At 46.3% G+C, this 23487-nt stretch overlaps 1 protein-coding gene across 5 annotated transcripts; it reads left to right on the top strand.

Annotated features, from left to right (window-relative positions):
• The first annotated feature begins 516 nt into the window (after window positions 1-516).
• LOC136628422 (beta-1,4-galactosyltransferase galt-1-like) lies at window positions 517-20801 on the top strand. 5 transcript variants are annotated; one of them, XM_066604319.1, is made up of 3 exons: window positions 517-555; window positions 19063-19115; window positions 19329-20801. In XM_066604319.1, exons 2-3 carry the CDS (start codon window positions 19113-19115, stop codon window positions 20601-20603), a joined length of 1278 nt encoding a protein of 425 aa, XP_066460416.1. In that variant the 5' UTR covers window positions 517-555; window positions 19063-19112; the 3' UTR covers window positions 20604-20801. The 5 variants fall into 5 exon arrangements, with proteins under 5 accessions (XP_066460416.1, XP_066460412.1, XP_066460413.1 ...); XM_066604315.1 differs by lacking the exon at window positions 19063-19115 and adding an exon at window positions 3923-4021 and having other exon boundaries at window positions 519-555; XM_066604316.1 differs by lacking the exons at window positions 517-555; window positions 19063-19115 and adding exons at window positions 1498-2256; window positions 3923-4021.
• The last annotated feature ends 2686 nt before the right edge of the window (window positions 20802-23487 follow it).

The following is a 23487-nucleotide window of genomic DNA, read 5'->3' as shown; positions in this document are numbered from 1 at the left end:
TGTCAGAAATAGGAATCTAATTTTCTCACTTCCCAATGTCATAGAAACATGAAATTTGGCACAAGCATAGATTATGTCATAAATGGGAAAAGTAAAGGGGTCCCACCTCGATTGTTCAATTCTAAGCGCAAAATAATTAGCATCCACATTTTACGTATGAAATCTAATTCTCTCACTTCCTGATGTCATTTTATATAAAGGAAACGTCGCATGGTTACCTCCCGTGGTGTTTCCTGGGTAACGTAGAGAACTATGCAAAATGGTGAACATATGTTTTTCCGGTATCCCTAAAGTAACCACCACTTTATAAGATTTCCGTGTGACCACCAGATAAACACCAGTACCAAATTAACTCGGGCAAAGCCGGGTATATCAGCTAGTACATGTATATGAGGGTGTTCCTCTATTGAGGGAAGTATATCTCTAACCAGCTAGTAAAGGGTTAACCTTGTGACCGCCCGCCCCACAGGTGACTAAGTAGCACACCTAGGCTGTCAGTATGAAGTGTGTGTTTTCAGGCAGTGCTGTGTAGAGGCTGTTCTGCTACTGGAACAGGTGAGATCTGACCCTGAAGGTTTCCCCGTTGTGTCTTGGGGTATATTCACACAGGCGAAAGCGAGTCGCTCCCAACATTCTCAGCCGACACTTGCAGGAAAATAGAACATGCTGTGATATCTCCATTTTGTAGCATTGTCGCGAGAGAAAAATCACCTATGAACATATATGCATTGCAAATAATCAGTTGTATTTCCAGGTGTCTCGCAACGCACAAAACTTGCATGACTTTTTTCTTTGCCTGTGTGAATGCAGTCGTAGGGCTCACCCACACCAGCGTATGTCACCCATGTATTATGAGGTGCTAAAAGCACATTGATTTCTATAGGGTTACTCGCACCTTTGTCCCCCTCACCCCCCCCCCCACATGTGTATTACACACATGAAAATAAAACGCAGCATGTCCTATTTTGCTGCATATTATGAGTCAATACAAGCTATGGGGATTTAAAAAAATGCAGCAAATCTGCTTGTACATGTGTATACTGCATGTTTTGCGCTAGACACATACGCCCGTGGGAGGGAGCCCTTAGTGTGCGCCAATGATGGTGGTTTCAGTTGGACTTCTGCAACGTGAGAAGTTTATTAGTGTTAATATGTTTATGGTGAAGAAAATCTCTACGTGTCTGTTGGACTTCACTGCCGCTTGAGAAAATATCTGTTGGCTCCTGTGTTGAAAGAAACCTGCACTAAGTATATCTGTGGATAATAGCAAAAATGTGTTATTATAATATTTTAATTTTTTTTACTTCCTCTGGATCAACATTGGGCAGTAATAGGCTGAACTACATGGACTTATGTCTCTTATTTAACCTAACACACTATGTTACTATTTATTCCTTCAGGGCTTCCAGTAGTCACTCCCATGTTTCCAAGTGGTCAGTGGGGTTTATACAGAGTTATTACTAATGATCTTCCCAATCCTTATTACTCAGGTTCAATGACACTTACATTTTGATATCAATGGAAACAATAACTGAAAGTTTCAACAAAACTGTCAGTAAGACTGTCCTTGTTGCCCATTGCAACCAATCACAGCGCTGCTGGGGAATATAAACAACAAGGACCGGTTGTCTTCAAGTAAGCGTGGAAACGGTGGAGCGCGTCGGTGCAAGAGTCACACAAAGTCTTCAGAAATCCCCTGCCAGAGCAAGGGGGGTTACTGTGGAAGATTCTGTGCAAACCTCTGCAATGCTATTCCTACCGATTACAATTGTTACCGGCCCTGAAACCGGACGACAAAGCGAAGCGACATTCTTTCTACGAGAGCGTGCAAACTAATGGAATCTTAAGTGTTTAGCGATGAAGCTACCATCCACCTTTCAGGCACATAACTATGGGGGAGGAAGAAGCCACCTGTCCATATGGGACATATGTGTGACTCCCCCAAGGTGAATATGTAGGAAGGTCTACGGCCCCTTCTCTATCCATGAAGAAACAATCCTGGAATTTCGTACCTGGACACTACAGATATGGATGCCACTGGAACAGGAAATCCCAGCTTTCATCTTCCGATAGGATGGGGTACCTCCTATTTTCACAATGAAGTGAGCTCAAACAGATGGATTGGCTGTGCAGGTCATGACGATGGTGAACGTCTTCTTTGGCATCAACATTCCCCGGATCTTGCAGCTTGTGATTATTTTCTCTCTGGAGTGTTGGAATCTACATGCCCTCCTTACCACCCACCATGCATGATGTGTGAGTACTCATCCCAGAAGCCCTTGCATTAGTCAATCATCATACCCTCCAACATGTATGGTAGGAACTTGCCTGCAGGCTTCATGTGTGTCGAGTGACCAAGGAGGCTCACACTGAACACCTCTGATGTGGAAAACCCTTTTGATGTTGTGCAACAAAACTTTGAGCTTCTGTTTTCATTGATATCAAATTCATGTGTCCGAGTGTCATTAAATGCGAGAGATGAGAGTTTCTAATCAAACAGATAATTTGTAATAGCCCTGTAATAATCCGAGCACAAAGGGCACAGTCTTAACCCCTTCCAATCCACTGTCTGAAGACATTATGATTCAAGACTGTACAGCTCCGGTAATGGAAGACATCCGTTGGGATTCTCTTACTGTATATTGCCAGCCTCTCTGCTGTCAGAGCCTATCCGACGTGTCACCTTATGCAGTACTGGTTTTAGCCAGCAGATGGCACCATTTTATAACGGCAAAAAAGAGTAAGCCCCCTAGGAAAACCAGGATGCAAATTGGATTGGAAATGGTTAAGTTACCTTTTCACAGGATGACTTTTGGCATAATAATAATAAAATTCCAATGCTGGTCAGTGTAAACGTGGCTACCGAGATTGGATGACAACAGTGAGCGTTTTTAGCGTGTCCCTTTAAGGGTGACTACCCACTACAGTTCTTCACTGCAAAATTCGCAGCGTTTTTTTTTCTCTAGGTGTCTATGGGACTTGTTAATGTTAAAATCGAGATGCGGCAAAATCGTGATTTGGCGGTAACTTGGGTTATTTGTGGAGTGTTTGTTTTTTTTTTGTTTTTTTTTTTCCGCGTTGCGATTTTAACATTGACAAGTCCCATAGACACCTGGAGAAAAAAAAACGCTGCGAATTTTGCAGTGAAAACGTAACGGTAGTGGGTAGACGCCCTCGGGTGGCAGAAAATTCTGGTCTCTAGTTGTTAGCCAGAACCAAGAGTGGGGGCAATAAGCAAAAGGGTGCAAATCTTTCCTGCATACTTTTTTCCTCTATAGGTCCCTTTCTTGCATTTGGCTCACAATAAGGAAGCAAATGGCAAAATTGGTAGGTTGCCGCTGGTGAGCGTAACACGGCTGTGTGCAGCCAGCTGTACCATGTGTTTCCACCTGTATTCATTTGATTCACTCTGACAGTTCAGGAAAGGGTTAAAGACTGACAGCCACTTGTTGAGTATCGGGACTTTCTGGATTCTTGACCCGACTGATCCGTCACAAGAAGTGTTCTAGGAGGCACTTTTACAATCCAAGTAAATGAGCAGTTTCTCAACCCTTCTGGCTCTGGGAAGTTTAGCTGTGAACCTGTAAAACCGCATACATTCCTTACATAGAAAGACAGAAGAATTTTAAGTATTTTAAGACTAATGTTAAGGACCAATTTCCTTTTTTTACAAAATGCAGTGTAATGTGATTAGCACACTGTAATAACTTACAACACTGTACTTAAAGGGGTATTCCGGGAACAGACTGACAGTTTAAAATTTAATGTACATCATCACAATGAGTCACTTTGTAATAGGTCCACTATACCTGCTCTAGCTACTTTCTTTATTTGCTATCCATCTCGCAAGACCCTCCACCTGAAAATTCTCCACTTGCTCCAACATCTTGTCCACATTTGCTACTTCCTCCCTTGTCCGTAGCCTGCAACATCCCATGAGCACTGCATGATGGGAAGACAGTTGGCTGTGAGCGGAGCTACAGTTCTGACCAGGAGACGAGCTCTATGCATGCTGGAAGTTGTAAGTAACAGTGTGTTGTGTCTGTTGTTTTTTACCACCGAAGTGATGCATGTAAACCCAGCGCCAGACTGGCGGCTGCATGAGACAAAGAAGAGGGTCCAGAGTGGCAGATAAAAGATGCAGGTTGCCACTACTTGGCCGTCTTCTGGGTTTCGGAATTTTCAAAATTACAGTGCTTGGTCCTGGGCTTTAAACCCAGCTGACTAGTAAAAATATGGTGGGGGTTTAAAGCCCCTGCTTCTGCAATAAATCAGAAGCAGGTCGGGTTGTCAGCTGTTAGTGACAGCTGAGAACCCATGGGAGAAGGCAGGAATGTTTTTTTTTTTTAAACCCTTTCTGCCTTCTCCTTTCTCTAGTACGCAGCGCTCAATGAGTGCTATGTACTAAAGAGTGAAAGTGAAAATTGTTCTTCCACTACGCGAGACGGCTGCCGGGATCCCCTGTCATAGCATAGCTGCAGGGTCGTAGCAGACCTTGATCAGCTCTGCCAATAGCTATTGTCACTGCAGGGGATGCTTTCCCTTTAACTTAGGTTCCTACGAATGCCTCAGCTACAGTGGAAAAGTGTCAAATAAAAAAAATATGTGACTGTCCCCAAGAGGTCTCGTATGATGTCATAGGGAACATGAATATAAAAAAATAATAATTACATAAGTAAAACAAAATTACAGAATAAAATAAAAATATATAGCTGAAGGTAAAAAATGGGGCATTAAAACCACCACATGGGTAAAATCCCTAAAAAGTGTGTGGTCCTGAAGGTACAAAGCTGCCTGATCCTTAAAGAGTTAAAGCAAGCTTTTTTTCTGTCCTGTACAAGCTAAGATGGCTACATCACTTATGATTACCTAAACCACACTGCATGGGCAGCAGTGTCCAATCAGAGCAGCTTGTAGTGTCTTACACTACACCCCATCCCCAATTGTGGAAATGACCCATGAATGATTTCTTCTGTAAAGCATCGCTCTGCATTCTCTGGCAAGCGGTTGCCATGGCAAACATCGGCCCTCCATGATTACATAGCGGAGAGCTGATGATATCGCAGAGGGAGCGTGCTCCCTCTGTAAACTCTTTACATGTCACAATCTACACTCACTGATCCCTACTGTTGCAGCAGGAGGCCGGCTGTCGGTCTCAGCTGGCTCCCGCTGTGGGATGCTGCGGGCACACTTCTAAGCCCGTGCCATTCACCGGACATACGTTTACGTCCAGGACATAAACTTGCGTCCTGTGCTGTTAAGAGGTTTAATCAATTGAAGCATGGTAGGCTCATGTATAGCGGCTCGGCTCTAGTATACCTCTAAATAATGCAGTCACCACATAAGTGGGATCCCAGTTCTACACAGATATAGAACCGCCGGAGCCGGGAGCCCGCAGAGCGGTAGGCGGGAGGCGGCATGAAAAGGTGAACGGGGAGGAGTGACGTCATCGGGCGCAGCGGATCATGGGAGGGGGCGGGGCCTCCGTCGGGAGGCCCTATATAAGGAGGAACAAGCAAGGGAGAAGGCAGAGCGGCGAAAAGAAGGAGAACGAACAGAGAGTGAAGGCAAGAGAGCGAAAACGTCGGGAGAAGACAGCGGAGTTCGGAGAGCGGAGAACGAAGAGAGGAAGGGCGGCAGCGGAGCGACGAGCGCTGAAGGAGAGTGCGGCAGCGAAGCGGCGAGCGCAAAGAAAAGTCCGAGGGAGCTGAAGTCGGCAGTGTCGGGCGAACGGAAGGAAGAAAGCGGAGCACGGTACTTACAGTCAGCAGCGGCGATCAGAAGGCGGCAAGCAACAAAAGGAATACCGGCCAGGTGTGCATTGACCCAACACCGGAAGAAGTCCTGAGGAGGCGGAGCTACAGCGATTAACAGGAAGTCACTGAAGACAGAAGTTAGGGCCTAATTTATCAGCAGCTGAAGGAATGGAGGCGGTCCTGGAACGAATTCGGGCAGCAGCAGAGGAGAGAGGCCTGGAATGGCTGCTACAGCTATCGAACCAAGGACTCATCGCAGGGGATGGATCTACTTCGAGGACTGCCGACTTGAGGAACGCTGCAACCCAGGACATGAGGGCAGGTAGCGTACAGCCTTCAGGAGCAATGCCGATGGAGGGAAGCAGCTCGGCGATGGGTGCGGGGCCGGCGGGGGCAGCACCAGCGGGGCACACGAAAGAGCTAAGACCGCGGAGGGCCCGTGCACCAGAAAGGTTTAGCCCCGAGCACGGACCCTCGCGGGGAAAAAGGAGGCGGAGTGGCTCCCCGGCCCCCCCACATAGCACGCTTCCCCTGGCAACACCAACAGGCAGGGGAAGCAAGGCGGGGAGAACTCCAGCGAGGCAAAAGAGGACGGCAGGCAGCGTGGGGTCCCGTGCTGAGAGGGGGGCGGGACCTACCGCTAGTCGGCAAGCAAAGAGCAGGAGGCGAGATGGAGGCGGCGCTGCAGAGCAGGAGCAAGCCTGCTGCGAGTCAGGAGCACAGCGGCCCGGTACATCGACGGGCCTGACGGCAAGAAGAAACGAGGCGTCTGCAGGGCCAGCAGAGCGGTCGCAGCACAGCGGGGGTCAGGAAGAAGCTCGATCTGGAGGTCCGGCGGCTGGTGGGCCCACAGCTCCCACGCGGCCAGGTGAGTCACACTCCATGTACAGTTTGTCTTGTAATTTTAGTAATGCAGAAAATGTGGGTGGTAGGTATACGAGGTTTAGTAATGTTAGTAATGTTAACCGTGCAGAAAATGTAGGGGATATGTTTTCCATGCCTAGTAATGTTAACCTAACTGAAAATGTGGGGGATATGTTTACCATGTCTAGTAATGCTAATATCGCCGAAAATGTGGGGGATATGTGCGGGATGCCCAGTTATGTTAATCGGGGGGGAATGGCTGGGAGCAATGTTGGTCAACAATCTGGGACTAGTGGATCTACACCTAGCATGTGCAACGATGCATCGGCAATGCTGGGTTTCATTGTAGAATTCTTGAGGCGTCAGGGGGGGGGGGTGGTAATCCATCGCCTGTCACGGCATGGAGCTCACCATGCAATGCGTCATCCAGCATAGAGGAAGGTCGGTTGAGACTCCTAGCTGGGGGGACTGGGGCAGGACAGGCGATTGGAAGCAGTCAAACCCCTCTTACAATAGAGAGAGGACCCACGGCAACATCATTTGTCGCCGGGGAAAACCTACAGACAGAGGCAATAATGGGGGCCTCAGAGGCAGGGGCAGCTGCAGGCGTCACGGTGGCAGTACAGACAGAAAGAGATGGGGAGGGAGTAAGGTTAGACGACAGAGCAAAGGGCGAAGTATACGTCTGCTTTGAGGGACCTCTGGGGGCGCATCTCAAAAAAGAGGTGAGAGAGAAGATTTGGAAGGACGAATATGTTGAGATATTCTCCCTCCTCCCCTTGGAAAAATTTAATTTGGACAAGGGGAAGAGAACGGACTTTAAAAAAGAGGAGGAAGAGAAGAGGAGATGGCGCTTAATTCCCCAGACGTTCGCTAATTGGCTACAAGCGTTTGCCATTTTAGCCAGCGTGATAGGAGAAAAAGCGCCGGAAAATTGTTCCGGCCTTTTTTGCTACATGGACTCAATAGGGGAGGCTTATAGGGTATACGGGGGCCAGACATGGCTACGCTACGATGAGCAATTTAGGCAGCGTAAGGCAGTGCGCCCATCTATCAGATGGGAGCACAAAGATATAGGCCTATGGTTGAGAGTAATGGCCCCCGCACGATTTGGACAGCCCTTTCAGGGAAATGCCGGGTCATTCGGCCTGGCCACCAGTTCAGCAGGGGGCCAAGGCAGCACAGCTGGGGGGAGCAGGCTCGGGTACTGTTGGCAATACAATGAGGGACAGTGTAAGTATGGGGCAACATGCAAATTTCGGCATGCCTGCTCCCATTGCAGTGCAGGCTCCCACGGAGCGGCACGGTGCTTTAAAAAAGGCAAGGGAAAAGGGCCCGGCGGTTTTACAAAAAGGGACGACCCCGGTGATTTTGGAAGAGATGTTACCTCATCTAAATAGGTACCCTGATAGAGAGAAGGCGGAATTGCTGTATAACGGTTTCAGGGATGGGTTTCACATCCCTGCCCCGTTGCATGCGGTCCCCTTTTCGTTAAAAAACTTGCGATCAGCATTAGAGTTCCCGGAGGTGGTGTCAGAGAAGTTAAAAAAGGAGTTACGGTTGGGGCGCATGGCAGGGCCTTTTAAAGAACCGCCAGTGCCAGATTTCGTGGTGTCTCCTTTGGGGGTGGTCCCAAAGAAGGAGCCGAATAAATTTCGGCTTATACACCACTTATCTTATCCGAAAGGCGCATCGGTGAACGACGGAATAGACCAGGAGCTTTGTTCGGTGGTGTATACCTCGTTCGATGCGGCATTGCAATGGATACGCAAGTACGGGAAGGGAGCATTAATGGCAAAGGCGGACGTAGAATCCGCGTTTCGACTGCTCCCGGTTTCACAGGAAAGCGTGAGATTGTTGGGGTGCTATTGGGAAGGGGATTACTTTGCGGATCGTTGTTTACCCATGGGATGTTCCATCTCGTGTGCATACTTCGAGGCGTTTAGTTCCTTTTTAGAATGGGTGGTGAAGGATGCGGCTGCGGTGCAATCGATCATTCATTACCTAGACGATTTTCTGTGTGTGGGGCCTGGGGGATCGCCCGTGTGTGCAAGCCTGCTGGGCACTTTACAATGTGTGTCAAGGCGATTCGGGGTGCCGTTAGCTCCCGATAAGACGGAGGGGCCCACTACGTGTTTAAGCTTTCTGGGCATCACCATCGATTCCATTGCGATGGTCTGTCGCCTACCCAAGAATAAATTGGATGATTTACGGGAGGAGTTGCGCGCGGCGCTAGGAAGTAAGAAAATTACGCTAAAAGGGCTGCAGTCACTGTTAGGCAAACTTAACTTTGCCTGCAGGATTATGCCCATGGGTCGGGTGTTTTGCAGACGGTTGGCGTCAGCAACAGCGGGCATTCGGGCACCCCACCATTTCATTCGTTTGCGGGCCAGCCACAAGGCAGACCTGACGATATGGGCTACCTTCCTGGAAAAATATAATGGCAGGTCGGTAATCATGGGCGAGGTTAGCAACAATGTGGACTGGGAGCTATATACTGACGCGGCGGGCAGCACGGGATTCGGGGCCTATTTCCAAGGGAAATGGTGCGCGGGGGAGTGGCCGGAGAAGTGGAAGCAGGAAGGCTTGATACGGAACTTAGTGCTATTGGAGCTTTTTCCAATAGTGATGGCCATCATGCTGTGGGGGGAACACTTTCGGGACAAAAAAGTTAAATTTCACTGTGACAACTTGGGGGTGGTGCAAGTTATTAACACACTGTCGGCATCATCCCCCCCGGTGGTAAACTTGCTGCGGCACTTAGTGCTCGAAGCATTGTCGTTAAACATGTGGATAGTGGCGGCTCATGTACCCGGTGTTGACAATTCAATTGCGGATGCTCTCTCTCGGTTTCAGTGGGAGCGGTTCCGGACACTGGCGCCGGGTGCAGAGAGGAAGGGAAGAGAGTGCCCGGATCTAATTTGGAGCATGGTAAGCGAGCAGTGAGGGGCCTGTTAGAGCGGTCACTGGCTCGGCGAACCAGGGTAGCGTATAGCGCAGCGTGGAACGAATGGGAAGAATGGGTGAGAAAGGAGGGGGGCGCGGAATCAGAGGAAGACAGAGTAGGTATGCTACTGAGCTGGTTGGGTAGAAGTGCGGAAGGGGGTAAGTCAGTGGCGCAAGTAAACAAATTTATAGCAGGGCTAGCATTTGGGTTCAAGTTAAGGGGGTTGGGGGATGTGACAAAAAAGTTTTTAGTAACACAGGCGCTGAAGGGCTTCAGGAGAGGTAAGGAGAGTGTAGACACTAGGCGACCAGTTTCCTTTGACATATTAGAAAAATTGGGTAAAGCATTGCATACGGTGTGCGGAAGTGAATTTGAGAGACGATTGTTCAGGGTGGCTTTTTCTCTGGCATTCTTTGGAGCATTCAGGATAAACGAATTGGTGTCTCCAAGCAAAAAGAACGGGGGGGGGGGGTTGCAGGCTGAGGACGTAAGGTTAGTGGAAGGGAGGTTGGAGTTGCGGATCCGCCGGTCAAAGACAGATCAGCAAGGTCGGGGAAAGATTATTAAATTGGGCGAGGTGCCAGGGGCTCTCATGTGCCCCAAGAGAACATGGGAGCAGTATAGGAGAGGGTTAGAGTCTAGAACAGGCCCCCTGCTGTGCCATGAGAATGGCCAATTTTTGTCTCGCTTCCAATTTGTAGCTATATTTAAGCGGACACTGGAAGCGGCAGGGTTCGATAAAGAACAATTTGGGTCACACTCATTTAGGGTGGGAGCAGCGACAGAGGCATCAGTGAGAGGTATGGGGGTGGAAGATATAAAAAGAATAGGTCGATGGGAGTCCAGACGTTTCGGATCCTATGTACGCCCTCACCTACTTTAAAGGTAAAGGTCAGGGTGAGGGTGGGAGGGGGGGGGAAAGGGAAAAAAATAGTAGGAGCAACCGTTACTAAATTATGCCGGTAATTTTGTTTTACAGATGAGCGTCCAGCGGTAGTGTGGATCTTAGGCCATTCTTATGTCTTCTGGGGGGCGGAGAGAGCGGGAGCACGACCCAACGGCAGGCAGTTACGGTTCCCTAAGAACGAAGCAAGGATAAGGTGGATGGGCATTAGAGGCATGTCCTGGGGCGCGGTTTTGGAGGAGGTAGAAAGGAGGGTGAGAGGGGATAGAGCGCCGGACATATTAGTCATTCATGCAGGGGGTAATGACCTGGGGAAGAGGAGATTTAGGGACCTATCGAGGGACATTCGGTATGACTTCCTTAGGTTACAGGAGTCATACCCGGGAATAGTCGTGGTTTGGTCGGAGCTAGTGCCGAGAAAAGTATGGAGGGGAGCGCGGTCAGAAAAGGGGTTGAACAGGGCGAGAGTAAAATTAAACAAAGAAGTCTCTCGTTTTGTGGGCGGAAAAGGGGGCATAGCAGTGCGGCACATAGACCTAGAAAAAGGCACGGGTAACTATTGGAGGTCAGACGGCGTTCATCTGAACGACATAGGGATGGACCTATGGATGGAAGGATTACAAGAAGGCATCGAGCGAGCGCTGGCAGTGTGGAGGGCGGCGCAGGCTCAAGGGGGTCGAGCCTCGCTTGCGGTGGCGGGGGATGGAGAGGGAACCTTGGAGCCCGTATAGAAGGTAGTGAGGGGAATGGGGGGGGGCTAACTAGCCTCCCCCCCCCGTTCCTCTCCCTTTTCGAGTTTGGAACCTGTCGCCTCCAGGTATAGGGCGGACCCCTGATAGGGGGAGGAGAGGCTAGCCAAGCCTGGCTAGCCGGCCTCGGGGTCGGTAAAAGATGGCGGCCGGAGGTTAATGGGGAGTGTCGTTGGGCTCCCGAGTCTGCCGACCTGCGGCGGGAGGAAATAGTTAAAAAGTTCGTGGGGATAGCGTCGCCTGAGTCGGCCAAGTTGCGGCAGGTGACCGGGACAGCTATCTCCTTGTAGGGGTGAGGCGGCAGTAGGTGGCAGACACAGGGGTGCGGCTCCAAGGTCCTTTACAGGGATCGGGATATGGTCATCATTAAGGTTGATGTTGAAACAAATTAAAATGTATTTTATGTTGTTTGTGTTAATAAATGGCTGCTGTGGCCAAATTTATCCAACAGAAGGTGTCGGTGGTTTGTTCGACGAATGGTGAGGGAGGGGGAAAGGGGAGGTAAGGCCATTAGCAGCAACGACTCCGTTCTACCTGGGTCAAGAACCGCCGGAGCCGGGAGCCCGCAGAGCGGTAGGCGGGAGGCGGCATGAAAAGGTGAACGGGGAGGAGTGACGTCATCGGGCGCAGCGGATCATGGGAGGGGGCGGGGCCTCCGTCGGGAGGCCCTATATAAGGAGGAACAAGCAAGGGAGAAGGCAGAGCGGCGAAAAGAAGGAGAACGAACAGAGAGTCCCACCCGCCCGCCCTAGAAGAACAAAAAAGGGGGTGGGGGGGGACAGGAGAAGGGTTCTTGTCATAGCAGCCTCGCTTGCGGTGGCGGGGGATGGAGAGGGAACCTTGGAGCCCGTATAGAAGGTAGTGAGGGGAATGGGGGGGGCTAACTAGCCTCCCCCCCCCCCCGTTCCTCTCCCTTTTCGAGTTTGGAACCTGTCGCCTCCAGGTATAGGGCGGACCCCTGATAGGGGGAGGAGAGGCTAGCCAAGCCTGGCTAGCCGGCCTCGGGGTCGGTAAAAGATGGCGGCCGGAGGTTAATGGGGAGTGTCGTTGGGCTCCCGAGTCTGCCGACCTGCGGCGGGAGGAAATAGTTAAAAAGTTCGTGGGGATAGCGTCGCCTGAGTCGGCCAAGTTGCGGCAGGTGACCGGGACAGCTATCTCCTTGTAGGGGTGAGGCGGCAGTAGGTGGCAGACACAGGGGTGCGGCTCCAAGGTCCTTTACAGGGATCGGGATATGGTCATCATTAAGGTTGATGTTGAAACAAATTAAAATGTATTTTATGTTGTTTGTGTTAATAAATGGCTGCTGTGGCCAAATTTATCCAACAGAAGGTGTCGGTGGTTTGTTCGACGAATGGTGAGGGAGGGGGAAAGGGGAGGTAAGGCCATTAGCAGCAACGACTCCGTTCTACCTGGGTCAAGTGCTTGCAGTGCAGTTACCTCCAGTGATCATAGGTGACATCTTCTCTGACTGGAATCTTCTGCTTTTGTTTTTTATCTGGATCCAGACCGCCATGAAGATTTCTTCTTGCCACAGCTTCTCTTTAAACTCTCTCCCTCAGTGAACCACTCAGTTTTCCTCCTAGTACTAGGGCTACCTCTGTAGTCCTGCTTACTAACAGTGCTCTTCCTCTGTGGACCTAATCAGTAAGGATGCTACCACCAGGTTCTAGTAACTTCGTCCAGCAACAGCCTCTTTCTGACTCGCAGGACTGACATGTCACTCTGTGCAGCTCCTACCCAATTCTTTTCCTTGCTCTGAACACACCAAACTTGCAGCTGGGGGAAGGAATGGGGTATGAGCTGTACAGAGTGATGTCTGGCCGGTCCTGTGTGCCAGGAAGAGGTTGTGCCAGAGCAGGAGCTGGCTGGATAATTTTGGCCTGGTAGGCACTGGCATAACTAGAGGGGATGCGGGCCCCCAGGAGCCTTAGGGGGCTCATAAGGCCTCTCTTCTCCATATAGGGAGCCCAGTATTATGAATAAACATTATAGTTGGAGGCCCTGTTACAGGTTTTGCATTGGGGCCCAGAAGCTTCAAGTTATGCCTCTGCTGGGTGGCAAGCTCTGTGGCTTGTGAATAGAAGCCAATCCTACAAATAGAAACACAAGTCTAGCTGGCTAAAAAACTACTGAAAAGCTTTCTGCTGTGAAACTAAGGATGTCTTGCAGAATTTTTGTGGATTTCTAACATTCAGGAGATGTAATTCCGCAATAAGTCTGCTAAAAAAACCACTGCAATACATTCGGCTGAACACAATTTGCAATTAAAAACGCAATAAGATTCGCATTTGCGTTGCATCCTGCGGACAATTTTGTCCTGTGTGAATGGTCCCTTATTGTCTTCAGCATGCAATATTATAAGGAATTGGCACAACTACCACTTGACTCAAAGGGTTCCTTGAGTACATATGGCCTTACAGTGAGTAGCAACTCTCTTGTAAAGTATGTGTGTGTGTGTGTGTGTGTGTGTGTGTGTGTGTGTATATATAATATATAATTCCCCCCCCCCCCCCCCCACATAGTCCAGTCATGACAGCACACATGGAGGTTGACCTCTGTAGGGACAGGGAGATGGAGCATTTAAAAACACAAACACACACACACTTGCCTCCAGTGTTCTTCCTGTCCCTACACTGAACACAGACAGGCGAGTTCCATCTGTGTGGACAGGGTAGACCGGGCTTGATCAGGAGTTGCAGCTCTCCTTCCGCCCTGGACTACGTAAGCTAAAATCCGTTGGGAGTCCCTTAGCCTTCACCATCTTGTTTTACTGAGCAGAAGGTGATCGGAGAAGGATCATTTGGTGTGCTAGTGTATGCAGATATTATCATGTAAAAATGCCAAAGCGAGTGTACACTCCATGCTTTGTTGGGACATGTGCTTTGACACAGGGAGGTTCAACAGGCGCGGACGTCATGGTAAACATTCTGGTCAAAACCAGGAACAGTTGGTATTGTCCGTTTACTGTAACTTTAGCAAATTCCAATTCACAACAGCAGTTTGGCACAGATACAACAAGATAAGGTGGTGTGACAGGGAGGATTCTGGGGGTATTCCGGAAGATCCACAGTCTAAATGATCTGTGTGATCCAGCTCCTGGCGACCCACTCTCTACCGGTCAACACTGATGTTACTTGTCCTTTTTCTTGCCATAGAGAGGTCCTTCTCTCTCTCTCTCAGTGCTCAGGGGTAGCATCGGCATATCCTGGGTAGACTGGTCCCAGGCCAAGCATAAGGAAGTCACTCAGCTTCCTCCATTCTCTCCACACACAAACCAATCGGTGTCTGCGTGGCTCACTTGCTTACTCTGACTGATTTCCACAGACTGCCATCAACTAACTACTGACTGCTACAGACTAGCGCAGACTGACTTGCAAACACATGTATGGCATAGTCACATGACACACAAAGTGATACATTTTCCAGACATAACCCAGACATTAACCCGTTCAATCCTGCAGAAGTGTAATATGCATAATCTAAATGCATACTACACATAGGACACTGACAAGACAATGGCATGAGACAGACATATAACATTATGGAGGGGCCCCACTAACTGTGGACCACTACAGTGGTAAACAGTACAATGGAAGGAGAGGTGGGAAGCCAGCAAACTATGAGTTATCCTCCTGGGCTAATATGTTGTTTTTTATTGCTATATGGCAATACAAGAGTTTCTTGCCATTTTACAAGGTGACAAGGAATCTCAGAGACTGAGCCTAAGGTCAAAATGTACTGTGTGTATGTATGTATATATGTATGTATATATGTATATATATATATATATATATATATATATATATAAACCTAGCTATGTGCACAGCTAAAATAGTTAAAGAAGAACAGGCTATCCTCCTAAATATTAGGAGTATGGCTAAGGAGGAGGTGCAAGCCTCTATTGCCAACTTATCTCCTGCTACTCAACAGGATTCTTCTAAACCCACTAAGAGACCTTTTGGTCTTGCAGATCCTTAGCTCCGATTCTGGTGACTCTGTTCATTAAGTGTCAGATGAAGAACGAGTAGATAAAGTCCTTTTAATCATAGAGGAGGATAAAAATATTACTCTGCAACAAGCGATATAGCCGTAAGAGATACAATGAAGGTGGAGGAGAAACGGCCCAGGTCAATCCAGGACAAAATGTTCGGGGGCCTAAGATCCAGACGTAAAATGGGGTTTCCTTTAAATGAGACACTAAAGCGATTGATAATGGATGACTGGGGTGAGGCAAATAAAAGACAATTCATATCACGTGAATTTAAGGATAGACCCCTGTTCTCACCTGAGGATGTCAAAGTTTGAGACAAAATCCCCCAAATTGATGTGAAAGTAGCTAGGGTAGTGAAAAAGACTTCTTTACCCTTTTTGTTGAAATGAGTCCTCAAAGATCCCATGAAGAGGGAAACAGTTGCTTTGCCAAGGAAACCACTTCCTATACCCTGGAGGCAAATGTTGCCGCATACTCTATGTATATCTGGCTTACCTAGCTGGATAATCTGAGGCAGAAAACTCCTAGAGGACATAATAGAATGCCTCACATTACGTAAGAGTTCTACAGGCTTTCTAGCAAACTCTTTCGCTTAAACTGTTCACTTTAAAGCAAAAATGCAGTATAAGGCAACTCGGTAAGGCGAGCATTATGGCTGAAGTTTTGTTCCAGAGATACTATCCTCTAATCTCTTCAAAAACGATTTGAGGATAGTATTAGAGATTTGTTAATCACGGGGGCTGGTATTCCAGTACCCAAAGATGAGTGGGGCTTAGGCACTTACTCCTCATTTTTCTTCTAGTCACTAAACCCAAATGGTCATTCAGAACGTATCCTCAATTTAAAAGTGCTCAACAACTATATCACCTACTGTATATTTAAGATGGAGACTATTAGAGCCACAATTCCATTAATCAATAAAAATGATGTCTTGTGTGCCATTGATTTTAAGGATGCATACTATCACATTCCCATAGACCAAAAGTATCACATTTCTCAGATTTGCAGTTAATTGGGGTTCGGAGGTCTCTCTCTTTCAATTTGTTTACCTTTTTGTTATTTCCACCACTTCCTGGGTGTTTACCAAGATGATGGTGTAAATGATGGCTTATCTCGGACAGATGGGGGTAACTGTAATCTCGTACGTTGATGATTTTTCTGGTCATAGCTAACATTCCGGAGATCATGGATAGACACTTAAATCAGAGAATAAGCCTTTTCTCTAATTCACGATGGATTATTAACTCTCAGAAGTCCAGCCTCATTGCAGGCACCCAGAAAGTGTTCTTGGGTGTCCTCCTTCATTCAGAGTCAGGTCATTCTTCCCTCCCTCAGCCTAGGTAGGGAGGTATTATCCAGTCCATATTTAACTTTAGACATGGAGAAAAAGTGTCACTGAGAGAAGTAGTGAGGATATGGGGGGACATGACTTCATGTATTCCAATGGTCACCTGGGCTCAGTTCCATTCCAGAACATTACCGAATTTTATTTTGTAAATATGGGATAGAGATCCATCCTCCATAAATAGGAAAGTCAGGCTATCCCACTTTGTAAAGAGATCCCCTACCTGTTGGATGTCCTCTTCTAACCTCAATAAGGGGTTACAGTGGTCCCTTTTCTCCTTTGTGTCAGTAAATATAAATTCTAGTAGCAGACCAGACTTCTTAGAGCTCCTGGGGATCTAATGTTCTCAATCTTCAAATTTCAGAGAATTTAAAAGCAATATGGGAAGCACTCTCTTAGGGCGACTACCCACTACAGTTCTTTTTCATTGCGAAATTGGCAGCATTTGTTTTCTCCAGGTGTCTATGGGACTTGTTAATGTTAAAATTGCATCACACAAAATCGCGATTTCGCTGTAAATTGCTAATTTTATTTTGCCACGATGCATTTTTAACATTAGAAAGTCCCATAGACACCTGGGGGGAAAAAAGGAGCAAATTCGCAAACGCTAGTGGGTAGTTGCCCTCAGCCAGAGGAGTTACTTGGTGGAAGACATGTCAAAATCTTCTCTGATAATATAACTGCAGTGTCCTTTTATGCACTAGCAGGGAGCACAAGACCTCCACAGCTACAAAAACTTGCAGGAAGAATCTTCTCCTAGGCAAAACAAAACTGTTATCCCTCTCAGCTGTCCAGCTGTCCAAAGGATCTCAGAATATAATAGCGGACTACTTGAGCCGACAGAAGTTGGACCCAGGAGAGGGGACACATTAAACCACGAGGTCTTCAGCTCCATCATAGATCAATGGGGACAACCCTCAGACCTGTTTTGCAGTAAAGGACAATGGCAAATGCCAAAGACACTTTTTTTTTTTTTCCCGTTAAATCCCATAGACAATCTGGCAGGTCTGGTTGCCCTCTCACAAGAGTTGGGACATGAATCTAGCATATGTTTTTCCCACCCAGACTCTTATCCTCCAATTCTTGCTGAAAAATACAGGAGGACAACGCAACAGTAATACTGATTACGCCAGCATGGACAAAAAGACCTCTGTTCCCTCTATTGAAATCGCTCTCAATTCGAGACCCTATGCCACTATCTCCCAAACAGGTCCTTCTAGCTCAGGGCCCAATCTGGCACCAGGAATCTGAGATATTAAAACTGACAGCCTGGATGCTGAGAAACAGACTCCTAGTTCAGGGTCTCTCTAGCAAGGTAATAACCACACTCTTTGAGAGTCGTAAATCCATTACTTCCACCATATAGACTTGAGTATGGAAGAAAGTTTGCTCCTGGTGCAGAAGCTTGATCTGCATGACAGCTACAAGCAGGCCTACACAAAGGGCTGAGTCCTTTTACTGTTCAAAGTGCCTTTTTTATATCAATCTAGCAGAACATAGATGGATCCAGAGATTCATAAAGGGAGAAAATAGGCTTCGGCCCTTTATTAGGAAATTTGTTCACTCATGGGACCTCAGCCTTGTTCTAAATAGTCCTTTGAACCCACAGAGACATTGTTCATAAAAAGGCTCAACCTGAAAGTTTTATATCCTTGGTAGCAATCACATCTGCTAGAGGGGTTAGCAAGATCCAAACCCTTTTCTGCAATGAGCCATATCTCTCAATATTGGATAATAGAATAATTCTCAGACTTGATCCTTCCTTTCTTTCCAAGATTTGTTTCCATATTCCACAGGGAAAAGGAAATAATTCTACCCTCATTTTGTCAGAACCCTAAAAATGATAGGGAAGAATACTCCCATAAATGTAGATGTTAGACAAGCAGTGCTTACCTACTTACAAGCCGTAGAAACTACCAAGAAGGATAACCATCTCTTCATTCAATTTCAGGGTCCAAATAGAGGACAGGCAGCCTCAAAGGACTCCATCACTAGATAGATTAGAATGACCATCCAAGAGGCTTTAAAGGCTCTGAACATACCCTCTCCAGAGGGCTGTCTCATCAACTTGGTCCAAATGTGCAGGGACTTAGTGGAGCAAATATGCAAGGCAGCTGCCTGGTCTAACATTCATGCCTTCACGAAACATTACTGAATAGACTTGAATTCCAATAGAGATCTAAGTTTTGGATGAAAAGTCCTTCAGACTGTAGTCCTCCTTGGAGAGAGTAATTTAGCACTGCTCCATGTGTGCTATCATGATTGGACGATGTGGAAAATAAAAATTGTCTTGCAGTTCATTTGGTTTCCACAAGTCCATCATGACAGCCACCTCTACTTACCATCCCTTAAGATATTATTACTACAGCGATAATAATAATATAACGTGGTAGAGATATTTTTTTCTGTTAATAAATGATGACCTCTTGATCCATTACAGTAATTTGAAGTCACTGGAGGTAAGTGTTGGGGGAGGTGCTTTTAAACTGTCTTCCTGTCCCTACAGAGGTCAAAGGGAAACGTCTATGTCATAATGGACTCGTAGAAAGTGAATTAATGGTAAGATCTAATTCTTATATTTTGTGCCAGTTTGCTTTACTTGGAATGCAGATTACTTGCCACATACAATTCTGCAAATTTGTCCATTTCAATATAAGTATTTTATCTTGTCAATTAAATCAAATAACTCATCTGGTGACGTATGGTTACATTTTTTTTTTTTTTTAAACGTTTTTCCATTTCTTAATACTTAATATTTGTTTTCTCTTACAGTCCGTTCACATGATGAAAACGACCTGCACATTAAGACATTTGTTTACTGCATGCAACCTACTAGTTTTCATTTTCCTCTTGCTACTCTATATCCGACAACCTCGGGAGTCTACAGTGAGCCACTTTCCCAACGTTGTCAATGGCCCCTTCATAGCATTAGCGGATAACAAAACCTTCATCATTTCTCCATATTCTGATCCCAGAAGATCCAATTTAATAAGAGTACTTGCTATAGTGCATAAAACGGTACAGAATCTTTACTGCTGGTTCTATTGTAAGAAAAATGGTTATTTTCGTGTTAGAGCAAATATTGATATTGTTAAGGACCGATTTGGATTTCCCTATGAGACGGCAGATCTTCTATGTGAAAGCCCGCCTTCATGTGATTCTGTCTACATGTCTATCGATACAAATGAATCAGAAGATATAAGAGAAGCTCCAGTGTTTCAGATTCCACAAGTTCCTGTAGGGTCATTTTCTGCTAAGTTTAGTGTTTGTATTTCAGCCTTTTATGGGCAGTATAATAATCCTTTACAGGTGATTCAGGCTATTGAGATGTATAAAATACTAGGCGCTTCTAGAGTCACCATCTACAACAACAGCTGCCATGACAATGTGGACAAGGTTTTGAGACATTACATTGAAGAAGGTGTTGTAGATGTGATACCTTGGCCAATAGACACATTTCTGAGAACTTCAAAAAAGTGGAAATATGTTGAAGGACTTGACAGCGAAATTGGCTACTATGGACAAACTGCATCTCTAAATGACTGCATATATAGAAATATGTATACAAGTGAGTTTGTTGTCTTAATTGACATTGATGAGATTATTCTTCCAGTAAAACACTTGGACTGGTCATCTCTAATGAGGAGCCTACAAGAACGATATCCAGGGGCAAGTGTCTTTCGTTTTGAGAATCATGCTTTTCCATCATCTTTTAAGGGAACTGGATTCAACCCATGGAAACACGTCCCAGGGACGACTATTCTTCAACACTATAGAGAGCCTAGTGATAAAGAGTCCATCAAGCCACGAAAAATGATTATAAATCCACGGAAAGTTTTTCAGACATCGGTCCACTCTGTTCTAAAGGGTGAAGGATATTCTGTAGATATTCCACGTCAATATGGTTTTCTTTTTCACTGTAAGCAAAAAAGAAATAAGAAGTATTCCGATACAGACTTGATCAAGGATGAAATAATTTGGCGATACAATATGTCCTTGGTGCCTAAAGTTGATGGGGTTATTCAAAAACTTTTCCCACGACACTAGCTCAGATACAAGGGAATGTGCATGACTCTATACAAAGCAACTGCACTGATCAAGTACTAGGGCTCAGTAATGGAATGACTGAAAGTGATGCCAAAGAACCACTAGTAATTAGAAGTACTTTTATGTTGTTGCCTGTAGTGTAAAAAAAAAAAGAGATGACCAGATTATCCTACAGTTATTTTGTTCCCCCCCCCCCCCCCACCCTTCCTCCACAATTGGGTGTTTTATGTAAAATGGGCTGTATTTAAAGTTCAATTGTCCTTCAGAACTTGAAGATTTATAATTGATGGTTATCGCTACCATCCCAAGAGTACACTCCACAAGTGAACCTGCGTGTAAAGCAGTTGCATTTATAGTTTATTCGGGTAGTCCTAGAGCCTTTTTACAGAGAATGATAATCAGATTCTTGCTGGATCATGGGAATCTGAACAATAATTGTCCGGTGTAAATGCCGGCAGTGACTGAACGATGAACAATAATTCCTATGTCCGTTCTGTTTCTGCAGGCATAAAAATCAGTTATTTGTCCATGAACAACCTCCCGGTTATTGCCATGATTTTCACTTATGGCACATATATGTAGACCTCTCTCTTGTTACCGAAGATGGCTACAGAATTTCCTACACTACCCCATATGCAAGATAGTAAATTGCCTCTACAGCGCCACCTATTAGAAGGTAGCATTCTTGCAAGTCAATGTCTAATGTTTTAACATGCCTTGCAATGTGACTGGGAATATAAATCTAAGAGCAAGTCTTCTCTAGAAAGAAAAAATAACCATGTACAGAAAGACATGTTACAAGGCCTTTTAAACAGTCAGACATTGACTTGTGGGAATTCTACCTTCCAAAAGGTGGCGTTGTAGAGGTATTCTACCATCTCCAGTTTGCATTTGAAATTCCTAAGAAGAAGATAATGTATGGCTTTGTCTCCTTATACCTAGTAGCTGTTTTTCGCAAGGAATAACTATACCCCTTTCAACCTTGGACTACCCCATATACTACATAAGTTTAGTGCACTATGAAGTTGTTGAATAAATTGTGTGATGCAATGCTTTCTATGTAAGTTACTATTATCCAATGAATATCCCTGGCTGGAGTAAAGGGCCTTTTGCATGCCTTGACACTTGATCAGGAGCATATGGCTAAACGCTCCTTTTCCAGATAGTCGGGTGATATAAAAGATCAAAAATTTTGTGAACTGAGCAGCATATTTATGTAGGTATAAAAATGGTCGTCGGCCAGCTGTCTGCCTTCCCGTGGAGATGTGCAGTCACGTACATACACACTGCCAGTGTAAACAGCCAAACTAGCGCCAACCGACCTGCCATTAAGTCGCTCTGCACTCATTCAGAACATCAGACGATTGGCAGATATAAAAGGGCCCTAACTAATTTGCCCACCCTGTTTCCACTGCAGTAGGGTTCTGTTCTAAATTCTGATGTAATATAACCATTTTTAGATGGTGACAAGATACTTGGTGCTTGTTCCTGATAGGCTGCTATTTTTCATACTCACAGCAGGTCCTGGCATTCCTCACTGCACTGTGGTCTCCTCATGTGAGTATACCCCCGCTGTGACTCTGTGTGCCGCCTGTGTTCTCCCAGCTCCCTTCCCGTTACCTTGGCTGGCAAGGAGAAAGCCGAGAGCCATTGGTCCGCATATGTAAGCGCTGATGAGCCCTGGTGGGGCCGACTCAGATCTGCGGAGCAGTTTGCTGGCAGCACTGAAAGTCCCCCCCTCACACACACACACACACACACACACACACACACACACACACACACACACTTAAAGAAGCAGCGTGTTGAGAAGTCAACAATCTGGAGTTAGGGGCGTTCCTGTATCCAAGCCCTGTCAAACCCCTAGCTTCCTGGGGGTGACAAGATACAATAATACCAACTTCCCTTCCCACACTCCCCCCAAAAAGTCCCAGATAAATATAACTAATAACTGGAAGGCACACACAGACATTGCCCACAAAGGTCATAAATTGATGGTCGTCGGAAAATGCAAGCCTCACATAAAAAAGACATGTCTGCCACACACTGAAACTTTTCAGTGACCTCCTTCAGAGACCCCCTGACCAACCAATAGAATTTGATAGGATCCACTGATCACTGGGTCCTGAACCTAGTGATTCTCCGTGTCCTCGGGACATTATCGCATACATTTTTAGAAGTAAAAAGAGATGATCCTATAGAAGATAAGGGAATCCGATGGTTTTTCCTTCCAGGGATCGCCCTATCCTTATTCTCCCTGATTTTGTTTTGTCGCTCTCTGCAGCTGTGCAAAGCTTTGAAATGGGTGCTTTCAGCACTACAAGAAAAAGAGGTGAAGTATCAATAGGGGTATCCCTTTCAACTCCAAGGCCCATAAAGGGGGTAAACCTGCTGTTTAAATCCCTTGGCGATGACCTCCAAAATTCTTGGGAACTTTTGACCTTCCAATGATTGCCTTGCAAGATGTACTCCCACTCCAAGTTCATTGCCAATCTCTTCCCCCCCCCCCCCCCCCCCAGAGCGACATGGCATTCTATAAGAAGAAAACACCATTGTCAACCTCATAGACCTCAGTTGGGACATACTTGAAGACCTCCGCCTCACCTTCACTTACATACAATGCCTACATTTTGATTTATCCCTGTTCTACTACTTTGTTAAACTTTGAACATCTATTTGGTTTGTTTTGCTATTGTACTTTCTTCGCAGGTTTCCTGAGATGGATCTGTACAATTATTTAATTTTGGAGTTTTCCTTTATGTGGGGAGGATGATTGGGGAAGCATTCTCCGGCTGTTGGCTTCCTCTGTCCCATCCCCACCGTAGGTGCTGTATAGAATTTTATATTCTGACCTAAATATAGGGTTAATGTTGCAGGAATTAGA

The sequence above is a fragment of the Eleutherodactylus coqui genome, chromosome 5 (genome assembly GCF_035609145.1).
Source record: "Eleutherodactylus coqui strain aEleCoq1 chromosome 5, aEleCoq1.hap1, whole genome shotgun sequence".
In the NCBI taxonomy this organism is placed as follows: domain Eukaryota; kingdom Metazoa; phylum Chordata; class Amphibia; order Anura; family Eleutherodactylidae; genus Eleutherodactylus; species Eleutherodactylus coqui.
Note: the sequence above shows the minus strand (reverse complement) of the source record. Positions and strands in the feature narration are given on the sequence as shown.

Excerpts from the sequence above, each read along its gene's own strand:
- LOC136628422 (XM_066604315.1), top strand. The coding sequence starts at position 3,947 with ATGATGGGAAGACAGTTGGCTGTGAGCGGAGCTACAGTTCTGACCAGG. Across the intron at positions 4,022-19,328 it reads CTCTATGCATGCTGGAAGTT|TCCGTTCACATGATGAAAAC; the intron begins GTAAGTAACAGT and ends TTTCTCTTACAG.